The sequence below is a fragment of the Micropterus salmoides genome, unplaced genomic scaffold (assembly GCF_014851395.1).
Source record: "Micropterus salmoides isolate LMB-PRFRI ecotype aquatic unplaced genomic scaffold, ASM1485139v1 Ms_hic_scaffold_2, whole genome shotgun sequence".
Lineage (NCBI taxonomy): Eukaryota > Metazoa > Chordata > Actinopteri > Centrarchiformes > Centrarchidae > Micropterus > Micropterus salmoides.
In genome coordinates, this window is record NW_024041150.1 from 29,940,538 (window position 1) to 29,958,047 (window position 17,510).

Consider the following 17,510-nt stretch of genomic DNA (forward strand, 5'->3'; position numbering starts at 1 on the left):
GATTTTAAAGTGTAGGAAAAGCTGGACAAGCAACAGGGATGACCGCAGCCTTGAAAGGATTGTCAAGGAAAGCTGAACTTGGAGGAGCTTCACAAGGAGAGGACTGAGACTGGAGTCAGTGCATCAAGAGCCACCAGGCACAGACGGGTCCAGGAAATGAGCTACAAGTGTCACATTTAGTAGTAGTAGTATACTTTATTGTCCTCGAAAGGAAATTTGTTTTGGACTGCATGGTTGCTGCATGTACATAGAAATATACAAGTATAAAAAGAGGAAAGACAATTAATTTACAAATTTAAAATTAATAAGATAGACTGTTATTCAACATATGTGTAGACACAAGAACAAAAGAATTTTTATACCGGTTTAGTTTGCACAGTGGAACTCTATATCTTCTGCCGGAGGGGAGCATTCATTTCTAGTGTCAAGCCACTCCTGAACCAGAGACAACGTCAGAAGCGTCTAACCTGGGCTGAGTAAAAAAAGAACTGGACCTTTGCTCAGTGGTCCAAAGTCCTCTTTTCAGATGAAAGTAAGTTTTGCATTTATTTTGGAAATCCAGGTCCCAGAGTCTGGAGGACGAGTGGAAAGGCACATAGTTTAAGCTGCTTCAAGTCCAGTGAAAAGTTTCCACAGTCTGTGATGATTTGTGTTGCCATGACATCTGCTGGTGTTTGATCAAGTCCAGAGTCAATGCAGCGTCTACCGACTTTAGAGCACTTCATGCTTCCATCTGCTCACAAGCTTTATGGAGATGCCGATTTCCTTTTCCAACAGGACTTGGCAGCTGCCCACAGGGCCAAAATCACTAGAACTGGTTTGCTGACCATGGTGTCACTGTGCTTGGTTGGACAGACAACTGGCCTGAACTGGAACTGGAGTGAGAGACACCAGACCAACAATACAGACGAGCTGAAGGCCACTATCACAGCTGCCTGGGCTTCAAAACACCTCAGCAGTGCCACAGGCTGATGGCCTCCATGCCACGCCGCCTTGATGCAGTAATTCATGCAAAAGGAGCCCCCACTTTTTTACTTAAATTACGGGGAATAATTTACTTTTTCACGATATTCAACTTTTTTGAGTCAGTCACCGAGCAGATAAAATGGAAGCTTTTTCCATAAATGACCACGAGGGGCTGCCAAACTATTCTAGTTGATAACAACAAAACAAACTCATTGTGTGCCAAAGCCTACCTGATAACTTTTTGAAACTTTCAACTAATTTTTTTCACTGCTAAAATATTTTCCTGTTTTATTCGGTCCTGGTAGTGATGCAGTCCAACAAACACAAATGACACATCCTACTCACCATCCACACTAATGAGTGATTACAGTTTTTCTCATTTTCTAAAACCCATTTGCTGAACAAAGTTCACAGTTCCCTGAACTCATTTAGCTAATTGTGCAGTCTGTTGTCAATACCTTAAACCATTCGACATGGTAAAACACAATCTGCAGATCTCACGTAGACTTTTCAGCAGAACTCAAAACACATTCTGCACTCTAATGCACATGTCGTCCATATTGGTAAACACAAGTGGCAACAATCAAATACAAATAGAGAACACATGTCATTGATCAAACACAACCACTCAAAATTGATTTCACTTTTTTCAAATCATGTGACACAACCAATATAAGCCAGTTCAGAGAGTAAACAGGTTGTTGAAGGTGGGACGGAGAAATTGTCCAGCCCTGAACATTGTGCTTTCCATTTGTTTACAGCATTGACTGCTCAATAGATTTTGACTGGTTGCACAGAAATAAAGGACAAGTTTGTCAGATGCAGGGTAGAGTACTGTAAAAATTGGAGGAGGAGGAGGAAGAACAAAATAAATGCAAAGAGCAAAGCGGAGTGTAATTTCTGATAAATTTTGAGCTACTTTGATGAGATTAAAAATGCACTTCTCCCTGAGAACTATATGTTTTGTACTTGTTTTTGTTTTCTATTTTTTGGTGTATTTCTTACTGACTCATTTTGATCGCTTTGTTTATGATTTGAGAGCAGTGTTTTGGTTTTGAGAACAGGTACAACTGTTTTGAGGCAAAAGTTTCATTTTGCACGAGGAGTCAGAGGTTTTGTAAATAGTGCTTGAAGCTGAGGTTTTGTGATTAATGTTTTCAGGAAATGGGGCAAGGTTTCAGAAATTGTGTTTTAGCAATTGAGAAAAACTGTAATGCGACCACACAACACTTTCACTCTCATAATATTTATAAGACCTTGACAAAGCCTACAAAATAAGAAACATGGCATTAATATAAAATAACTTTGTAAATACTGTTGTAGGCCAACAATAGGATTTATAGGGGGAAATGCTTATAGCTGTTTTATAACCTTCCTAAAGTGTGTTCATGAAACAAATATGATTTATTGTTCGTGAACGCACCACAGATTCAGCTACTGCCCATACAGCCAATGGGACGGCGTGACAAGATCCGTGGAACCAGGCCCTTTTTTTCACTAGAGCCATGTCAAAATGTCTGTGCACGTCTCTTGCAGGATCCGTGGAAATAGTCCCCAAAGCAGCATTTTTGTGCCGCTGCCGGCTTCAGGTGTGCTGGAAGCAGCATGAATGTTGACAGGCCTATGTGTCCTGCGTCTCTGACACGTTAAAATCCAAAAGGACTCACTAATGACGCACCCTGTTTTCCTGTGATTATGCTAACGTTACATTGTGAACAATGGCAGCTTTTCTCACATTTTTACAAACTCAACCTTCTGTCTTTGTTTGTTGTCTTCACAAGTTTCAGATTGAGCAATATTGACCACCCACTTCCTCATGTCACCATCAGTCTTTGTTGTATTCATAGTCACAGACATTGTGTTTAAATTGCTCTATAAGAAAGGCTGGAGCCTTTGGGTATTTGACTGATTTATGTTGGCAGATGTGGAAATGATTCCAGACTAAGAATCGGGGCAGGAGAGAGGATCTTCAGGTCAATAAGTTTTATTGTAGAAGCTGCAGTTCACAGAATAAATATACATGCTGATACCTATGGGCTCTGAGTACTGAGGGTGAGTGTAGCGGGGTTCTCTTCCAAACTCTCAATAATAAGAGAAAACACAGGCGTAGTCGAAAAATAGTAACTATTTGAAAAAAGAATTTATAACTTACTCAATAATAAAGTTACACAAAAACCCAACATACAATTCACTAGTTACCTCCTCTGTAACCAGGCCAAGATTGCCCTCACAGGCCAAAGCGGCGACTTTTAAAGACAGTAGCCCTCCCACTAGGCTTAACCATTATTTACACCATATAATGAATAGATTTTACTACCTTCAGAAAAGGATTTATATCTATTACACTTCGATATATTTTCAACAATAATTATATCCAACATTTTCCTTCCCCTGGAACAGTTACTTACATCACAAAATATAAAACCATAATTTTGCAGTTCACATGCCCATGAAAGCGCGCGAGAACATGCTATTTAAAAGACGGAAATGTTACACTCCCGTTTTGCCAAACTGAATGGAAAACAGAGCAGCGATGCATCTCGACACAAAGTAAGTGTTTGATGTTTGTTTAAATGTATGCTTAAAGAAGAGTAGAACTACCAAGTGTGCACCCTTGATCGCGCTACTTAAACAGTAGAAGAAATATGCATAATAGCGAGGTTTATGACCGGCTTAATTGAGGCTGTAAGGGAGCGGGGAGGGAGTGAGTGTGTATGTGTGTGTGTGCGTGCGTCCCGCACTCAGTGACGGAGCCGCTCCGTCAGTATGTGCGGTCTGCAAAGAAAATAATAACAAAATATGTGAATAAACATGCAATAACAAAGATTACATGCTGAATGAACACTATAGAAATTTATCCTCATAACTTCCACTGTTGTTGATTTGTGGGCAAAAACCTGCAGAAAGTGTCCTGGCTTTTCTCTGCTTTGTCTCTGCTCAGCATGCAGTGAGTGCAGACACTGACAGTCATGTTAAGGCTTTCTCACATATCATCTATTATTATCTATGCATTGCACGACTAAATTTCTATTCTTATTGTACATCCTGCAGTATAATGACTTCTCTTCTTTTCTGCGTAACCACATTAGCTTTGGTGTGAATGTGGTGATGACACTGTCTGATTCTTGATGTCATTGCAACACCTTTTACATGCGAAGAGAAACTGGCATGTTTCTGCTCAGACTCTAGTTGCAAAATAATTTTTATAGCACAATGAAAAAAAACCCACTCCTGTTTATTTCAGTGTTGTGTTCATTTGACTTGATTTCCCCTGTGTGCATTTGATACCTGAAGTTACTGTAGCAACATGAGGTAAAAACATCTCAAATTACATACATCTTTACTCAGCCCACAGGACACATAGTCTGAAAATTAAAAGTTGGAAAACATTAGTTAAAGCTATTATAATCTTTAATACTACTTTTACATATTTTATTTCTAGTTTAATGTACCCCCCCCCCCCAGTTTCTGTATTAATGAGGGAAATACAAAGTAGTCTGTAGGCTCACCAATTCCAAATAATAGCTGCATAATGACAAGACATCAAACTACTGTCATATTCTTAATTATAATAAAAATCTACTGCTTCATAACATCATAATATTCTGTTGACTAAATCTCAGATGGTTAGTGAAGTTTGCAGTGTTGCCACAGTATTTCACTGTCTCTGTACACATCACACACAGCATCATGTAAAATCAGACGTTTAGCACCCCCATATCGCCAAAATGGCATGATCCTTGTTTTGCTGTGAAGCAAACTGAAGCAGACTGTGAGATTGACAGTCGAATCAGGCTCCGCCCATCGAAGCATCGGATCTTTGACTATTCAGGGTCAGACCTGGATAAAACACACATTCCAAATTACTGAGTTTAGATATCGATATTTTTATATGATTATCCATCCTAGAGCACTAGAGAACTAAAACTACTGAGATGTTTTAGTATTTTTTCATATTGGTATTTGTTACATTTAGTCAACTTTAGATAATTAATACAGACCTGAGTACAGATTAATGAACAGACAGACAGGCTTTTGTTTCTCATTTTGGATGCACACACATGCACAATTCAACTACAATTTATTAGTAGGGGAGAGCCGGGATGAATGAAACACAGCGATTTTCTCGGAGACCATACAAGTCTGATATGCCAAACTACCTCAGTACATACAGAACACAGTACTTAACAGAACCGGGAAAAATCAGGTGGATACGTCACACTGAGTTATACGAAAGAAGCTGTTTTCAATCAGGAAAGTAAATTCACTCAAGTGATCGTTTTTCATTTTTTGTGTTTATTGTTCCATGTGCCATGGTCATGATCACATGAAAGATTAGTTAGTACTTCCTGAAGTTTTAAATGTCAGAGTTTTACAGTTTAGAAGCCAGTGAAGTTTAAATTTCAGGGGTCACTGTCGGGACGATTGAAACCATTGAAACAGAATTGAAGCCATTCTACCTTATTTACATACGGCGGGAGGGGGGCAGAGCCCACCAGGCTGCTCACAGCCAAATAACAGGGTCTTCACCGTAGACCAGGAAAACATGCTGCAGATGTACATAAAAAGGGCAGCCGATATCTAATCCAAATGTGCATTAGCTGTTGAATATTCTAGCTAAGTTATATTTATACTCTTTTTTATTAAGAAAAAGGACATAATGAGTTTGCAATAACTGACAAAAATCAGCTGGAGAAGTGTCGGTGCAGGCCACTTTGTTTGTTTCCCATTTCCAGAGCCAGGGCTGAGTACAAACACTGAATTTATTTTAGTGCACAAACAGAACGGACAGCTAGCAGACCGCGAGGAGATGCTCACTGAAACTGAAAAAAAGACATGTATTAGATTAGAATTGCACACCCCTCCTTTAAATCACAAAGTTGATCTGCAGTATTGTAGATAAAAGTATCCCATCACCTCAGCAGAGACACATGTCCGTGTGGTTTTAGGTTTGGTCACAACTTCCCCCACAGAAAGTGACTGAGCTCGAGCAAAACAGAAATAGTCTCATGAACAGAAGTGAGCGTGAAGAGAGACAAAGCTCTGCCCTCTCTTCCATCTTCTGTTGCTCTAGTAGCAGCCGTTTTTATACATAGCTATCTATTCAACTCAAATTAGCTTTATTGGCATGAATGTGTAACAACAATTTTGCCAAAGCATCATAAATGTAAATGATCCGTACTTGTATAGCGCCTTTCTAGTCCACTCAAAGCGCTTTTACACTGGCAGAATAGCCGCCCAAGAACACTTCGACACACAACCAGGGGGAGCAAGGGATTGAACCGCCGACCTTCCGATTAACGGCCAACCCGCTCTATCTCCTATGTGTGTTTGTGTGTGTTAAAAAAATAAAAATATCTTTCTCTAGTGGTGTTGGTTTAAAAACAAATTTGGAAGTTAATGACCTAAAATTATTTCAAAATATGAAACAGTAGAAAGGAAGAACAATAAGAGGGAAAAAACCTAAAACTTCAAGACATACAGTAACGTAACATACTACATGTGCATACTAATGTAAGGATGTGAAAATTCCTCCTGTGCTCTGCGCCTGGGATCCCCTGCTGCCTCTCTCTTTAGTCCGCCCCATTATGTATATAACATGTCAGCACTTTAAAGTATCTTCATGATGAGATACCACCAGGTTTGTTTGTAATTGTTCAGGTTTTTACCAATTTGTCCCTGAGATGTCTTCATTCCCCTGATTTAATAGAGATAAATTTATTTTGTATGGATGGAGTCCAACAGCAAAGTGACTTTCTCTGAATAATCAAGAGAAATGGGAGGCACCTGAGCTAAATTTCAAGCGTCATAGTAAAAAGTCTAAATACTTCCGTGATATTTAAATTTTCATTTTTAATACATTTGCAAAAATGTCTTATGGGGTATTGAGTGTAGATTGATGATGGAAAGTGGAATTAAATGATTTTAACACAAGGCTGCAACATGAAATGTGAAAAAGTGAAGGAGTCTGAATACTTTCTGAAAGCACTGTGTACACACACAACACACACCTTCATCACAGTACAGGCTCTGTGAATGTAAGAACAGAGGGCATTTACTGCATAACATGCACAAATAAACACAATAAAACGTGATATGATTCAATTCAATGGTCTTGTGTTTCATGGCTGTGAAATAATTACATATTGTTTGTCATTTTTTACTTTAACATTTTTTAGGGACCAGGAACAAACTTTTGCAGGCAGGAAGTGTAAACATTTCAATGTTTGCTGTGGTCAAAACCACTGAAGATGTCTGAGCTTTGTGTAAAAGGGAAGGAAGAACAGACAGGCTGTACTCAGGAGGAGAAGGTAAAGAAAAAATGTGCTCTCATATTTATATGAAATGTAACTTCTCTCTTCCTGCTGCATCATTATTAATGCAAAGTAGAAACATTTGTCAGCAGCAGAGCGACAGTGTCCGTGCTGGATGTGAAGATGGGGCACACTTTGCTCTGTGTGCTGGGGTTATTCTGTGAGTACATCACTGACTTTACAATGTTGAGACTTTCAGAGGCAGACTCATGTTTTATCAACATGGTAGTTTAGTAGACATGATCTTGGTTTCTGATTTGACTTGGTTCAGAGTGCAGGACTGTTAAATACACTACTGCACTAGTTCTTTTTGCACTAATGTTTTGCACGATGCATGTTCAGTTTATGGTCTGAGGTATTGTTATTGTTATATATTGTATAAAGCCTTTGAATTTAACGTACCTCTGTACCAACTAACAGAATATCATCACAGAAATGTGTGATCCTGTTGATTGATAATCAATAGTTGCCTCTGATGAAACTCCAGCTGGATTTAAATGCCTTTGCTTTTTGTCTGATGAAGTTTAATCTTTATTTCAGTGCTGAATACACTCCTCTACGGACACGCTGAAGGTGACCAACTGTCTTTGTCTGTTTTTTAAAAAGTATTTGCATAAGGTCGCCCTACATAGATGCCACACAGGACATAATTACTTCAGGGGTTCTTGTAGCTCCAGATTTATTTCTGACCACATGTACAGGTCAATTTACAGAGTGGTATGCTACTGGGTCGTTCCCGAAAGCAGCTCAAATGCTGGATTTTGTAAAAGTCTCTAACACCCAAAATGTTAGAGAAGGAAGAGGCAAAATAAAAATAAAATGCAGAGAAATACAATAAAAAAAAACACAATACAAAATACGGCAGTGGGCTATGACTATCGACAGAAAGCATAAAATAAATCATGTTAACAACCATAAACCCACTTATATCAACATCAGTGTATAGTTCATATCAGTTTTCGGGTAACAAAATACAATATCAGGGTCTGACTGAATGCATGTTAGCATTACCATGAAATTTAGTACACAACGATTGGCGCCCAAAATCCCAGCATACAATTCCAGTAGTGCCTAAATCAAACTGTCTTGTTAAAATATTGACAGGTGATTACATTTTATACACTTGTACATGAATATTTTACAAGATATACATGTATTTACCTACTATTCTACACAACAAAGTCTCCGCACCAATCCCTTGTACGTCCATGGCACGTTAACAGGAAGAAAGACCATGATGCACTTGGCGGAACAACAACAATACTACTCAATGCTGCCGCCTTGTGACCAAAGTCAGCCACCACATGTACGACTGTGGAAATCCACTTACAATCTACTTCACACTTACTTTAAATTGAACAATGTTATTCTCAAACAAAACAACAAAGAACACATGTATTAACATTTACACAACTTTTAGAACTATATTAAACCAAAGGGGGAAAAATCACCTATGACTAGATTTACCACCTGGTTACACTTATATTTCACTTCAGAGAGAAAGTGATGACTTTAGAGTCTTATGTTGAATTTCAAAATACACACACTTATAAACAATATATACACTACTGTTCAAAAGTTTGGGGTCACTTAGAAATGTCTTTATTTTTGAAAGAAAAGCACTGTTTTCTTAAATGAAGATAAGTTAATCAGAAATACAGTCTAGACATTGTTAATGTGGTAAATGACTGTTCAAGATGGGAACGGCTGATTTTTAATGGAATATCTTCAGAGGCCCGTTTCTAGCAACCATCACTCCTGTTTTCTAATGGTACATTGTGTTAGCTAATCGTGTTAAAAAGCTAATTGAAGATGACAAAACCCTTGTGCAATTATGTTAGCCAGCTGAAAGCTGATGTGCTGATTAGAGAAGCTATAAAACTGGCCTTCCTTTGTTGATCTGGAGCATCAGCATTTGTTGGTTCAATTATACTCTCAAAATGGCCAGAAACAAAGAACTTTATTCTGAAACTCATCAGTCTATTCTTGTTCTGAGAAATGAAGGCTATTCCATGTGAGAAACTGTCAAAGAACTGAAGATCTCGAACAATATTGTGCAAAGAAAAATACATATCTCAGACCAGCCAATAAAAAGAAAAGATTAGGGCGTAATCTTTCCTACATCAGATAGCTCTGGTATTGACTGAGGGACACTCATACGTCACTGTGAAGTGAAATAAGTCAGTGGAAACAGGAGGATTTCTTTAAACATTAATCTGAATTCAGAGAAAATTCAGTGAAAATGTCAGACATTGTTCAAAAATTTGTGTAGTCTTAATCATTTATTTATTTTATCATTTAATCTTTCATTTCTGCCACATATCGAAAATTACATTATGTTCACCAGAAGCTCACTTTTATTTTGAAATCTGCTGTAACACGATGTTACCGCAATGTTGACATACTGATATTAATGCGTCTTGATGTAGATTTACCATTTGTATCTTTTCCTCTTTTATTTTTGTATCCTAACTGGGTATTTTTTGTGTAAACAGTGTCCAACAGGGCCGTTGTGACTCTCCAACCCAACTGGACTCAGATCTTCAGTGGTGAGAAGTTCACTGTCAGATGTGAGATCCAGGGGAGGAGGAGACACTAAATGGACGTATGAATGGACACCAGCCAAATTAAACAGACCTCCAACAGACAATGAATACAGGATCATCAGAGCTACTGTGTCCCACAGTGGAGACTACAGCTGTAAGGGTAGAAGAGACTCATATTCCTCAACAGAGTGGAGTGATGTCATCACACTGACGGTATCATGTAAGTTGGACCGTCTGTCATCTGTAATGAAAATGTAAAATCTAAATAACGCAACAGAAAACTCTTATTTCTCCAACAATTATTTCGCTCTCTTCAGGTCACACAGTAACAAAGACACTATCATAAAATACAGGCGGCATCATTACTTCTTCCTAATTCTTACCATTTCAAGTTTTAACTTAATCTATTTTCTCCTTTCCTCTTACTCATGTTGACTTTGAATGAAATGTAATCAAAATTCAATAAAGTAGTAGTTTCTAGTGGTAATGAAATGCCAAAGTATGATGTTTGTTTTGATTGCTGTGTCAAAATATTTCATCTTGCAAATTTGGTGAATTGTTCTCCTGGATAGTTTCAGTAGAGATAAACACAGGAAAAGAGAGAGAGGTTAAAAACTGGACTAAACCTGAATGTATTTCTTGCCTGTGGGGCTGCACAGACAGTAATTTCCTTGTTTTATGTCTTTGTTCTAAATCAAACAGCACAGAGACCAAAGGCTGAACTGAGCGCTGACAGGAGAGACTTTCCAGCAGGGGGCAGTGTGACCCTGAGCTGCTCTGTGAACCCGTCATCTGGTTGGAAATACTTCTGGTACAGAGGAGAGAAAACCTCTGAACCTCTGAACACACAAGATGCTGTCTTCATCTCAGATGGACAAATCAGTGTCTCACAGGGAGGACTCTACTGGTGCAGAGGAGGAAGAGGAGACCCAGTTTACTACACAGAGGACAGTGATCCAGTCAGCATCAACAAAATTAGTGAGTTTGACATTTGATTTGTTTTTGAAACATAATTTAAAAACAGTTTGGAATCCATAATTATTAATTGATAAATAGATTTTGCTGTAGATTTACCATTTTGTCATTTTTGTATCCTCACTATGAATTCTTGATCATGAACAGTCCCAAACAGGGCTGTTGTGACTCTGCAAACAAACTGGTCTGAAATATACTCAGGAGAGACGATCAGTCTGAGATGTGAGATCAAGGACGGAGGAGACACTGAGTGGGAGTACGAGTGGGAAACAACGAGCTCATACAAACCTTTAAAAGACAGTGAATACAGGATTAGATCTGCTTACTCATCCCACAGTGGAGACTACAGGTGTAAGGGCAGAATGAAAAGTGCACAGCAGTCTTCAACAGACTGGAGTGATCCTGTCAAATTAACAGTATCATACAGTGAGTCACATCACATTTCTCTCAAAGTGAATATTATTCAGTTCATTTAAAGGTTGTTACATGTTTTTATTCTTAAAATCCCTCTCCAACAGATAGACCCCAGTCTGTCCTCACTGTGTCTCCATCCTGGCTGAGTCCTGGAGCCTCAGTAACTCTGAGCTGCAGAGTTAAAGATCCATCTGCAGGATGGAGGTTCTTCTGGTTTAAGGCTGTTCCCAAACTATCAGCCAACTCCTACAACCAAGAGGGACTGAACAGGATTCCTACATCGTTCATGGACAGACACACACAGCAGGATATAAGTGCAGAGCTGGAAGAGGAGATCCAGTGTATTATACTTCTTACAGTGAACCAAAGTTTGTCTGGTCTGGAGGTCAGTTTGTTTCTGTCTGTGCTTCTCTCAAGATGTTTTGTCTTCACCTCGGTTCATCCACTTTCTGTCTGTGACCAACATACAGTATCTTTAAAACTAACACTTATACTGACAAATAATTGGCTGTGTACATTCATGCTCCCCCAACAGAAGAAATGTATTGATTGTGGTGACCTTGTGATCTTTCCTCTCTCACCAGCATCAAGACAAACTTTCTGCTTTCCACCTTAATGAGTGATTTTACATACTGGACTGGGAGGATTTCCTTGTTTCCTTCCGTCTTTACACAGTTTTCCTTTTTTTTAATTCATCTGATAGCATAAAAACACCAAAAAGAGACATTTTGCTGAAACTTTTTCTTTATTACAATGAGTACTTTTACTTTGGATACTGAAGCTCATCTTACTGCTTATACTTTACTGACACAACAGGCAGGACGTGTAGTTAGAAGACACCTGGTTAGCGGTCAGGTAGGTGTGAGACAGACAAGAGTTAAATTTAGGAAATGACCAAAGTCAGCAGGTTAATAGACAAGTTGAACAAACAGAGACGACTTTAACAAATAAGAGGAAAACACTGACTGTGTCTAGAGAGACAATGCAGCACGTTTCAGTTTGAAATACTCACCTCTGTATCTTTGAAAGATGGCAGGTGAAAGTAGGTAGTTTCCCACTTTACAGACAACAGCAGCTGTAGTCACTTGGTTGTTTATCATTTAAAATAAACTCAGATTGTAGCAAGTTTTCAAGATAGAAACCAGTTTCACCAAAACACTGCACCTTGTTTTAATGTTTGTACTAATACTCAGAAATAAAGGAATATTTGCGTTTTAGCATTTTAAATCTTAAGATCTCTGTTTGCTTTGACCCATTATTACATGTTGTTTTTCAGATTTTCATTCATCAGCGTCTCTCACAGTGAGTCCTGACAGAGTGCAACACTTCACCTCTGACTCTGTCTCACTGAGCTGTGAGGGAAACTCTACTGAGTGGAGAGTGAGGAGGTTTACTGAGGACGACTACCCGTCATACTCATCACACTGCTCTTACCGGGGCACAATGACTGGATCCACATGCAGCATAAACAGTAACCAGCAGAGTGATGCAGTGTACTGGTGTGAGTCTGGATCAGGAGAGTTCAGCAACGCAGTCAACATCACTATACAGAGTATGGTTTCATTATGTTTTCTGTCTTGTATAAATTATTTTAAACATCATATTATGTGTTTCAACATACTGAATATTAGATGTTGTGTACATTTACACTGAGGAGGATGATGTACTGACAATCTGACAAGAGTTTGGCCCATTACTGCTTCATGGTATCTGAGTAATTAACTATGAACCAAAACCTTTTATCTATTTACTGTAGATTTAACATATTTTATAATACTTGAATTTTAATGTGAGTTTTTAATCATTACTAAATAACATCAACATTTAACATTTGTACATAAAAAAGTTAAAATAAGAAAATCTCCCCTCTTTTGTTACATTTTGTTGTCTTTAATCATTCACTTAAAATGCTTAAGATTTATTCATTGATTTGTTTTTCCTAAAGATTATTACACAACAAATATTATGAAATCAGGTAGAAAATCTGACGTCCTCTGCACTGCAGTATAATTCAGTCATGTGCTGATCAAACAGGTAATGCCAAATAATTTAACTTAAAGAAACTGACTGCACACCAGAAACTTCTGCTCTGGACCAACTTCAAACATCTTTGGTTTTTATTTAAAAAACTGCAAACAATATTTCCTGACCATGTCAATATTTCACAGAGATTTTTAGTGTGTTTTGCCCTTAAAACTAAAGATTTTAACCTTCTCACTGGTATTATTGTGTCAGTTTCATCCACTTTCTGTTTCATATGTACCCATTAACAAAGCCATAGACTTGACTTATCATCGACTGCAGTCAAACCACAAGTGTTTCCCTGAGGTTTAAACCATTTTGTAAACCACTCCCTAAAATCTATACTGGCCACCAAATCTAATTGTTTTCAGTAACATAGTAAGTATTTAATAAAACAGTGATTTTAACCATGTACAAATGTCACAGTCAGTTTTTATCTCATTCTGTTTCCAAAGAGAGCACAGTCACATGTCTCCTGCTGAGGCTGAAACACATTTCATCACCTTACTGTGACGATGACTGGATGTAGCTATACAGAAGATTTGTGTGGGTTTATGTTTGATCTGTCCTTACCGTAAAACTTTAATGAATAGCCGAGTCCCAAATAGCCGCCAACCCCGTTTACTGGTGTGGGTAAACATTTTGACAAATAAAAGCAGGTCTCGATTAGACGCCTGGTCTGTTTTTATAGAAGTTCTTTGGATGTATAAAACCACTTAAAGCTCGTGGGGGTCGCCCTCTTTAGCTGCTTCTAGGCTGCATAGATTGTGAATACAATTTTTGTTGGTATGGACGTGCTGCACATTGTTGGATCAGTTAGATTCTCCACAATTTAATCTGTGATCTCTTCTCATCGTCCTCCATCCACTTATTCTGAAGTTCTGCAGCAGCTGATCTCTGACTGAAACCTCATATTCTGTTTTACAGATGAACATATTATCCTGGTGAGCCCTGTCCGTCCTGTGACTGAGGGAGATCCTGTTATTCTCAGCTGCAAGTTCAGGACAGAAAAGTTAGTTTCAGATGTGTTTTTCTATCGAAATGACAAACTGATTCAAAATGATAGCAGAAGGGAGCTGAACATCTCTGCAGTGTTGAAGTCAGATGAGGGTTTCTACAAGTGTCAACACTCAGGAGAAGAGTCAGCACAGAGCTGGATGTCAGTTAAAGGTGAGTAGGATTAAACAACTGCTGCATCTTCTTCTGTGTAAACTGTGTTTCTGTCTGAGAAAGAAACATGGTCAAATACTGACCTGAATCTGAAGTAGCATCAGTTTCAGCTGATTTCACCTGTTGGAGCTGGAGAAAGTCTGCATCAGTGGTTGTGACAGTCATGTTTATTGTGAATGGATAATTTCACACTGTACTCTGTTATATAGTGTACTATAAGTACTCATGTGTATCAAACATTACATGACATTGAGACTGGGATTTATGTTGTTTATCTACGTGCATATGTGTTTATACCTCTGCATTTGTGCTTGAATGTGTTGTAGTTGTGACATGACTAAAATTTTTAATAAAGCACATTTTGTTAATGAAAAGCGCTTTAAGCTATAAGTTAACAGTTATTTATTATTTATTGTGTTATTATATCAGTGTCCAGACCTGAAAGCTCTTCAGTTCCTGTACCGTTGATTGTTGGGCTGGTTTGTGGAATCGTACTTATTCTTCTTCTGCTCCTTTTGTATCGCTACAGACCGTCCAAAGGTGAGACCTTTTCTTCTTTTATTAGATATTATGTGATTTTAATTATTCAAACACACGTGTTCTGATCTCATCACATAGAATAGCAGAATAACAACTTACAAAACAAAACCATGTAACAACAAATGTCTTTTTCACAGATTCCTGCTCCATCAGGTTGGTACAACACTCCCTTCTCTAATTTTGAACACAACAGCAACATTTCTTGTTCCTTTTTATATGTATTGTGTTTGATTCATGTTGTAGGCCAATCCAGTCTGAGAGCACTAATCGAGGCCCTGACACAGTTTATGTGGTCGACCAGAATGAGGCTCAACGTGACGAATACTCCACCCTTCTCCATGGTCAGCATTTAAACCTTTGATTATTTTATACATTTATTTATTTTACACATACACATGTAGGTTGCACATATATACATTTCAGGAGCCATTTAAAGCTAATCAGAATATGTTTAATAATTGTCATGCAATTAAATTGATTAATCTACTCCGGGCTTTATTTTCACTGCTCTGTAGGTGATGTTTGTCTCTATGAAACAATCAAAGGCTCCAAAGAAAATGAAAATGGTACAGTACACACCTTGTTATTCATCCTCTGAAAGTGAAGTTCATATGTTTGTGTATAATATATAATACTGTATAAACACACACAGACAGGCTGCCAGCTGCTTTCACACCTGTAGTTTGCAGGAATTTGGGGTCTTATCAGATGGTGTGGGCCGGAGCGAAGCACGTCACCTTCATAATGGGGTTCCTCACCAGCTGGACCTGTACTATTGTTTTGTTCATCCTCTGCGAGTCCTGCAGGACTGTTTCTTGACCCAGGGGTTTTGTTAACAGGAAGGTTTGGAAAGTTTACTCAGTTATGTGCAGAGGGAATGAAATTCTGGTCACCACGCCACAATTAGTATCATGCAATTAAATTGATGAATCTCAGCATGGTTTGATTTTCACTGCTCTGCAGGTGATGATGCTCGTCTCTATGAAACAATCAAAGGATCCAAAGACACTAAAAATGGTACAGTACACCTTTTTATTCATCCTCTCAAATTTAAATTGAACATTTTAAATATGAGCTTATGTTTTTCTTAAAGTAAGCACATTTGGTTTCCAGAGCACTTGATAATATTTATTAAAATTAATCAGGATGTCCAAGAAGTCTTAAAAACAAGAATCTTTTATTTAAAATAAGATTAATGGTATTCTTTTTTCTGGATAACAATTTTACAAAGGTATTACCTGTACAGAGTCTTTTCCAACCAGGTTTTGAACCTACAATCCGACAATCTTGAAGCTGGGAGAAAAATGTGCCAACTATTGAGCCACGGATTGCCATGAAAGTTTGTAAAGACATTCATGTTCCCCAGAGGATGGAGCTGAATGACTTTGATGACTTTTTTCAAATACTTTAGTTTATTACCAGAAATAACACCAAAAACGTTTATAACATTCTTAACAAATGTGCTGCCATCAGCATTCAGCCCAAAGCACAGCAGCTTCACAGGTCGCTTTCATGGACTCTTAGTCTCGTTTATTAACAACAGACCCTTGATGGCACATGTGATTAATATGATGGAGTTACTTCAAAGTTAGTAAGTTTGCATTAAGTTCTACATGTGTTTGTCTGTCTCTTCCACATGTGCAATCATTAATGTAAATGTATTCTGGTTTATGTTATTTCTATCCGTAGAGAAGAGTGTTAGGTCACCTTGAACAATTAATAAAGGTCCAACTAGAATTGCAAAATCTGATATTTACCAGAACGAATAACTAAAAGCTAAAATTTAATAACTGGGTTGTCTGATTATAACTTAACCCTATGTGCAAGAAAGTTGACTAAAAATAAATTTGGAAATAAGGCAAGTAAGACAAAGATTTTTCAGTGCATACCCAGATCTAAGCAAGAACAGTTTGTTAGTGAAATTAACACATTGAACTGGGATTATATATTGTCATCTGATCAACTGGATATGGGCTGTAAATCTTTCTCATCATTAGTCAATTTAGTGAGGGAAAGATTTAATGTGAGAGTCCACAAAAAAATGTGAGAAACATAATAATTTACCCTGGAAATTGTTGAAATCTAGAGATACTGCGCTTAGGAAGGCACTTAAAACAGGAAGGGACACTGATATGTTGGTATATAAAGGTCTAAGAAATAAGGTTGTAATTGAGCGACTAACATCGTTTCTTACACAAGTAAGTTTGGTCTACATTGTGTGCAGTTTGGCTTTATAATAAATAATTCTACAGAAACTGCTACCTTGCACTTGATAGAGCAAGTTAAATCTAGGCTCGACAAAGGAGGAGGAATTAGTGCTGTATTTATAGACCGAAGTAAAGCATTTGATACAGTTGATCATGATGTGTCAATATCAAAGCTCTCCAAATTAATTTTTCATCTAGAATCTATAGACTCTGTAGCATGAATGTTCACATATAGTTTAAACATCAGTTTAGTATGTGACAGAGCAGGTCATTTGAGGATAGAGACCTTTGATTAAACTAGGTTGTTTGAAAACAGAAGACCAGCCACAGTAGAAGGAAACTTAATACAAATGAGA

General features: G+C 37.9%; 1 protein-coding gene across 1 annotated transcript in view; it reads left to right on the forward strand.

Annotated features, from left to right (window-relative positions):
- The window catches only part of LOC119911918, a 334,810-nt gene extending 318,483 nt beyond the window's left edge, over window positions 1-16,327 (forward strand). Inside the window, 5 exon segments of the mRNA XM_038730896.1 lie at window positions 15,085-15,100; window positions 15,191-15,288; window positions 15,463-15,513; window positions 15,911-15,964; window positions 16,179-16,327. Of these exon segments, the coding sequence (XP_038586824.1) occupies window positions 15,085-15,100; window positions 15,191-15,288; window positions 15,463-15,513; window positions 15,911-15,964; window positions 16,179-16,216 (257 nt within the window). The 3' untranslated portion in view covers window positions 16,217-16,327.
- Window positions 16,328-17,510: the final 1,183 nt, after the last annotated feature.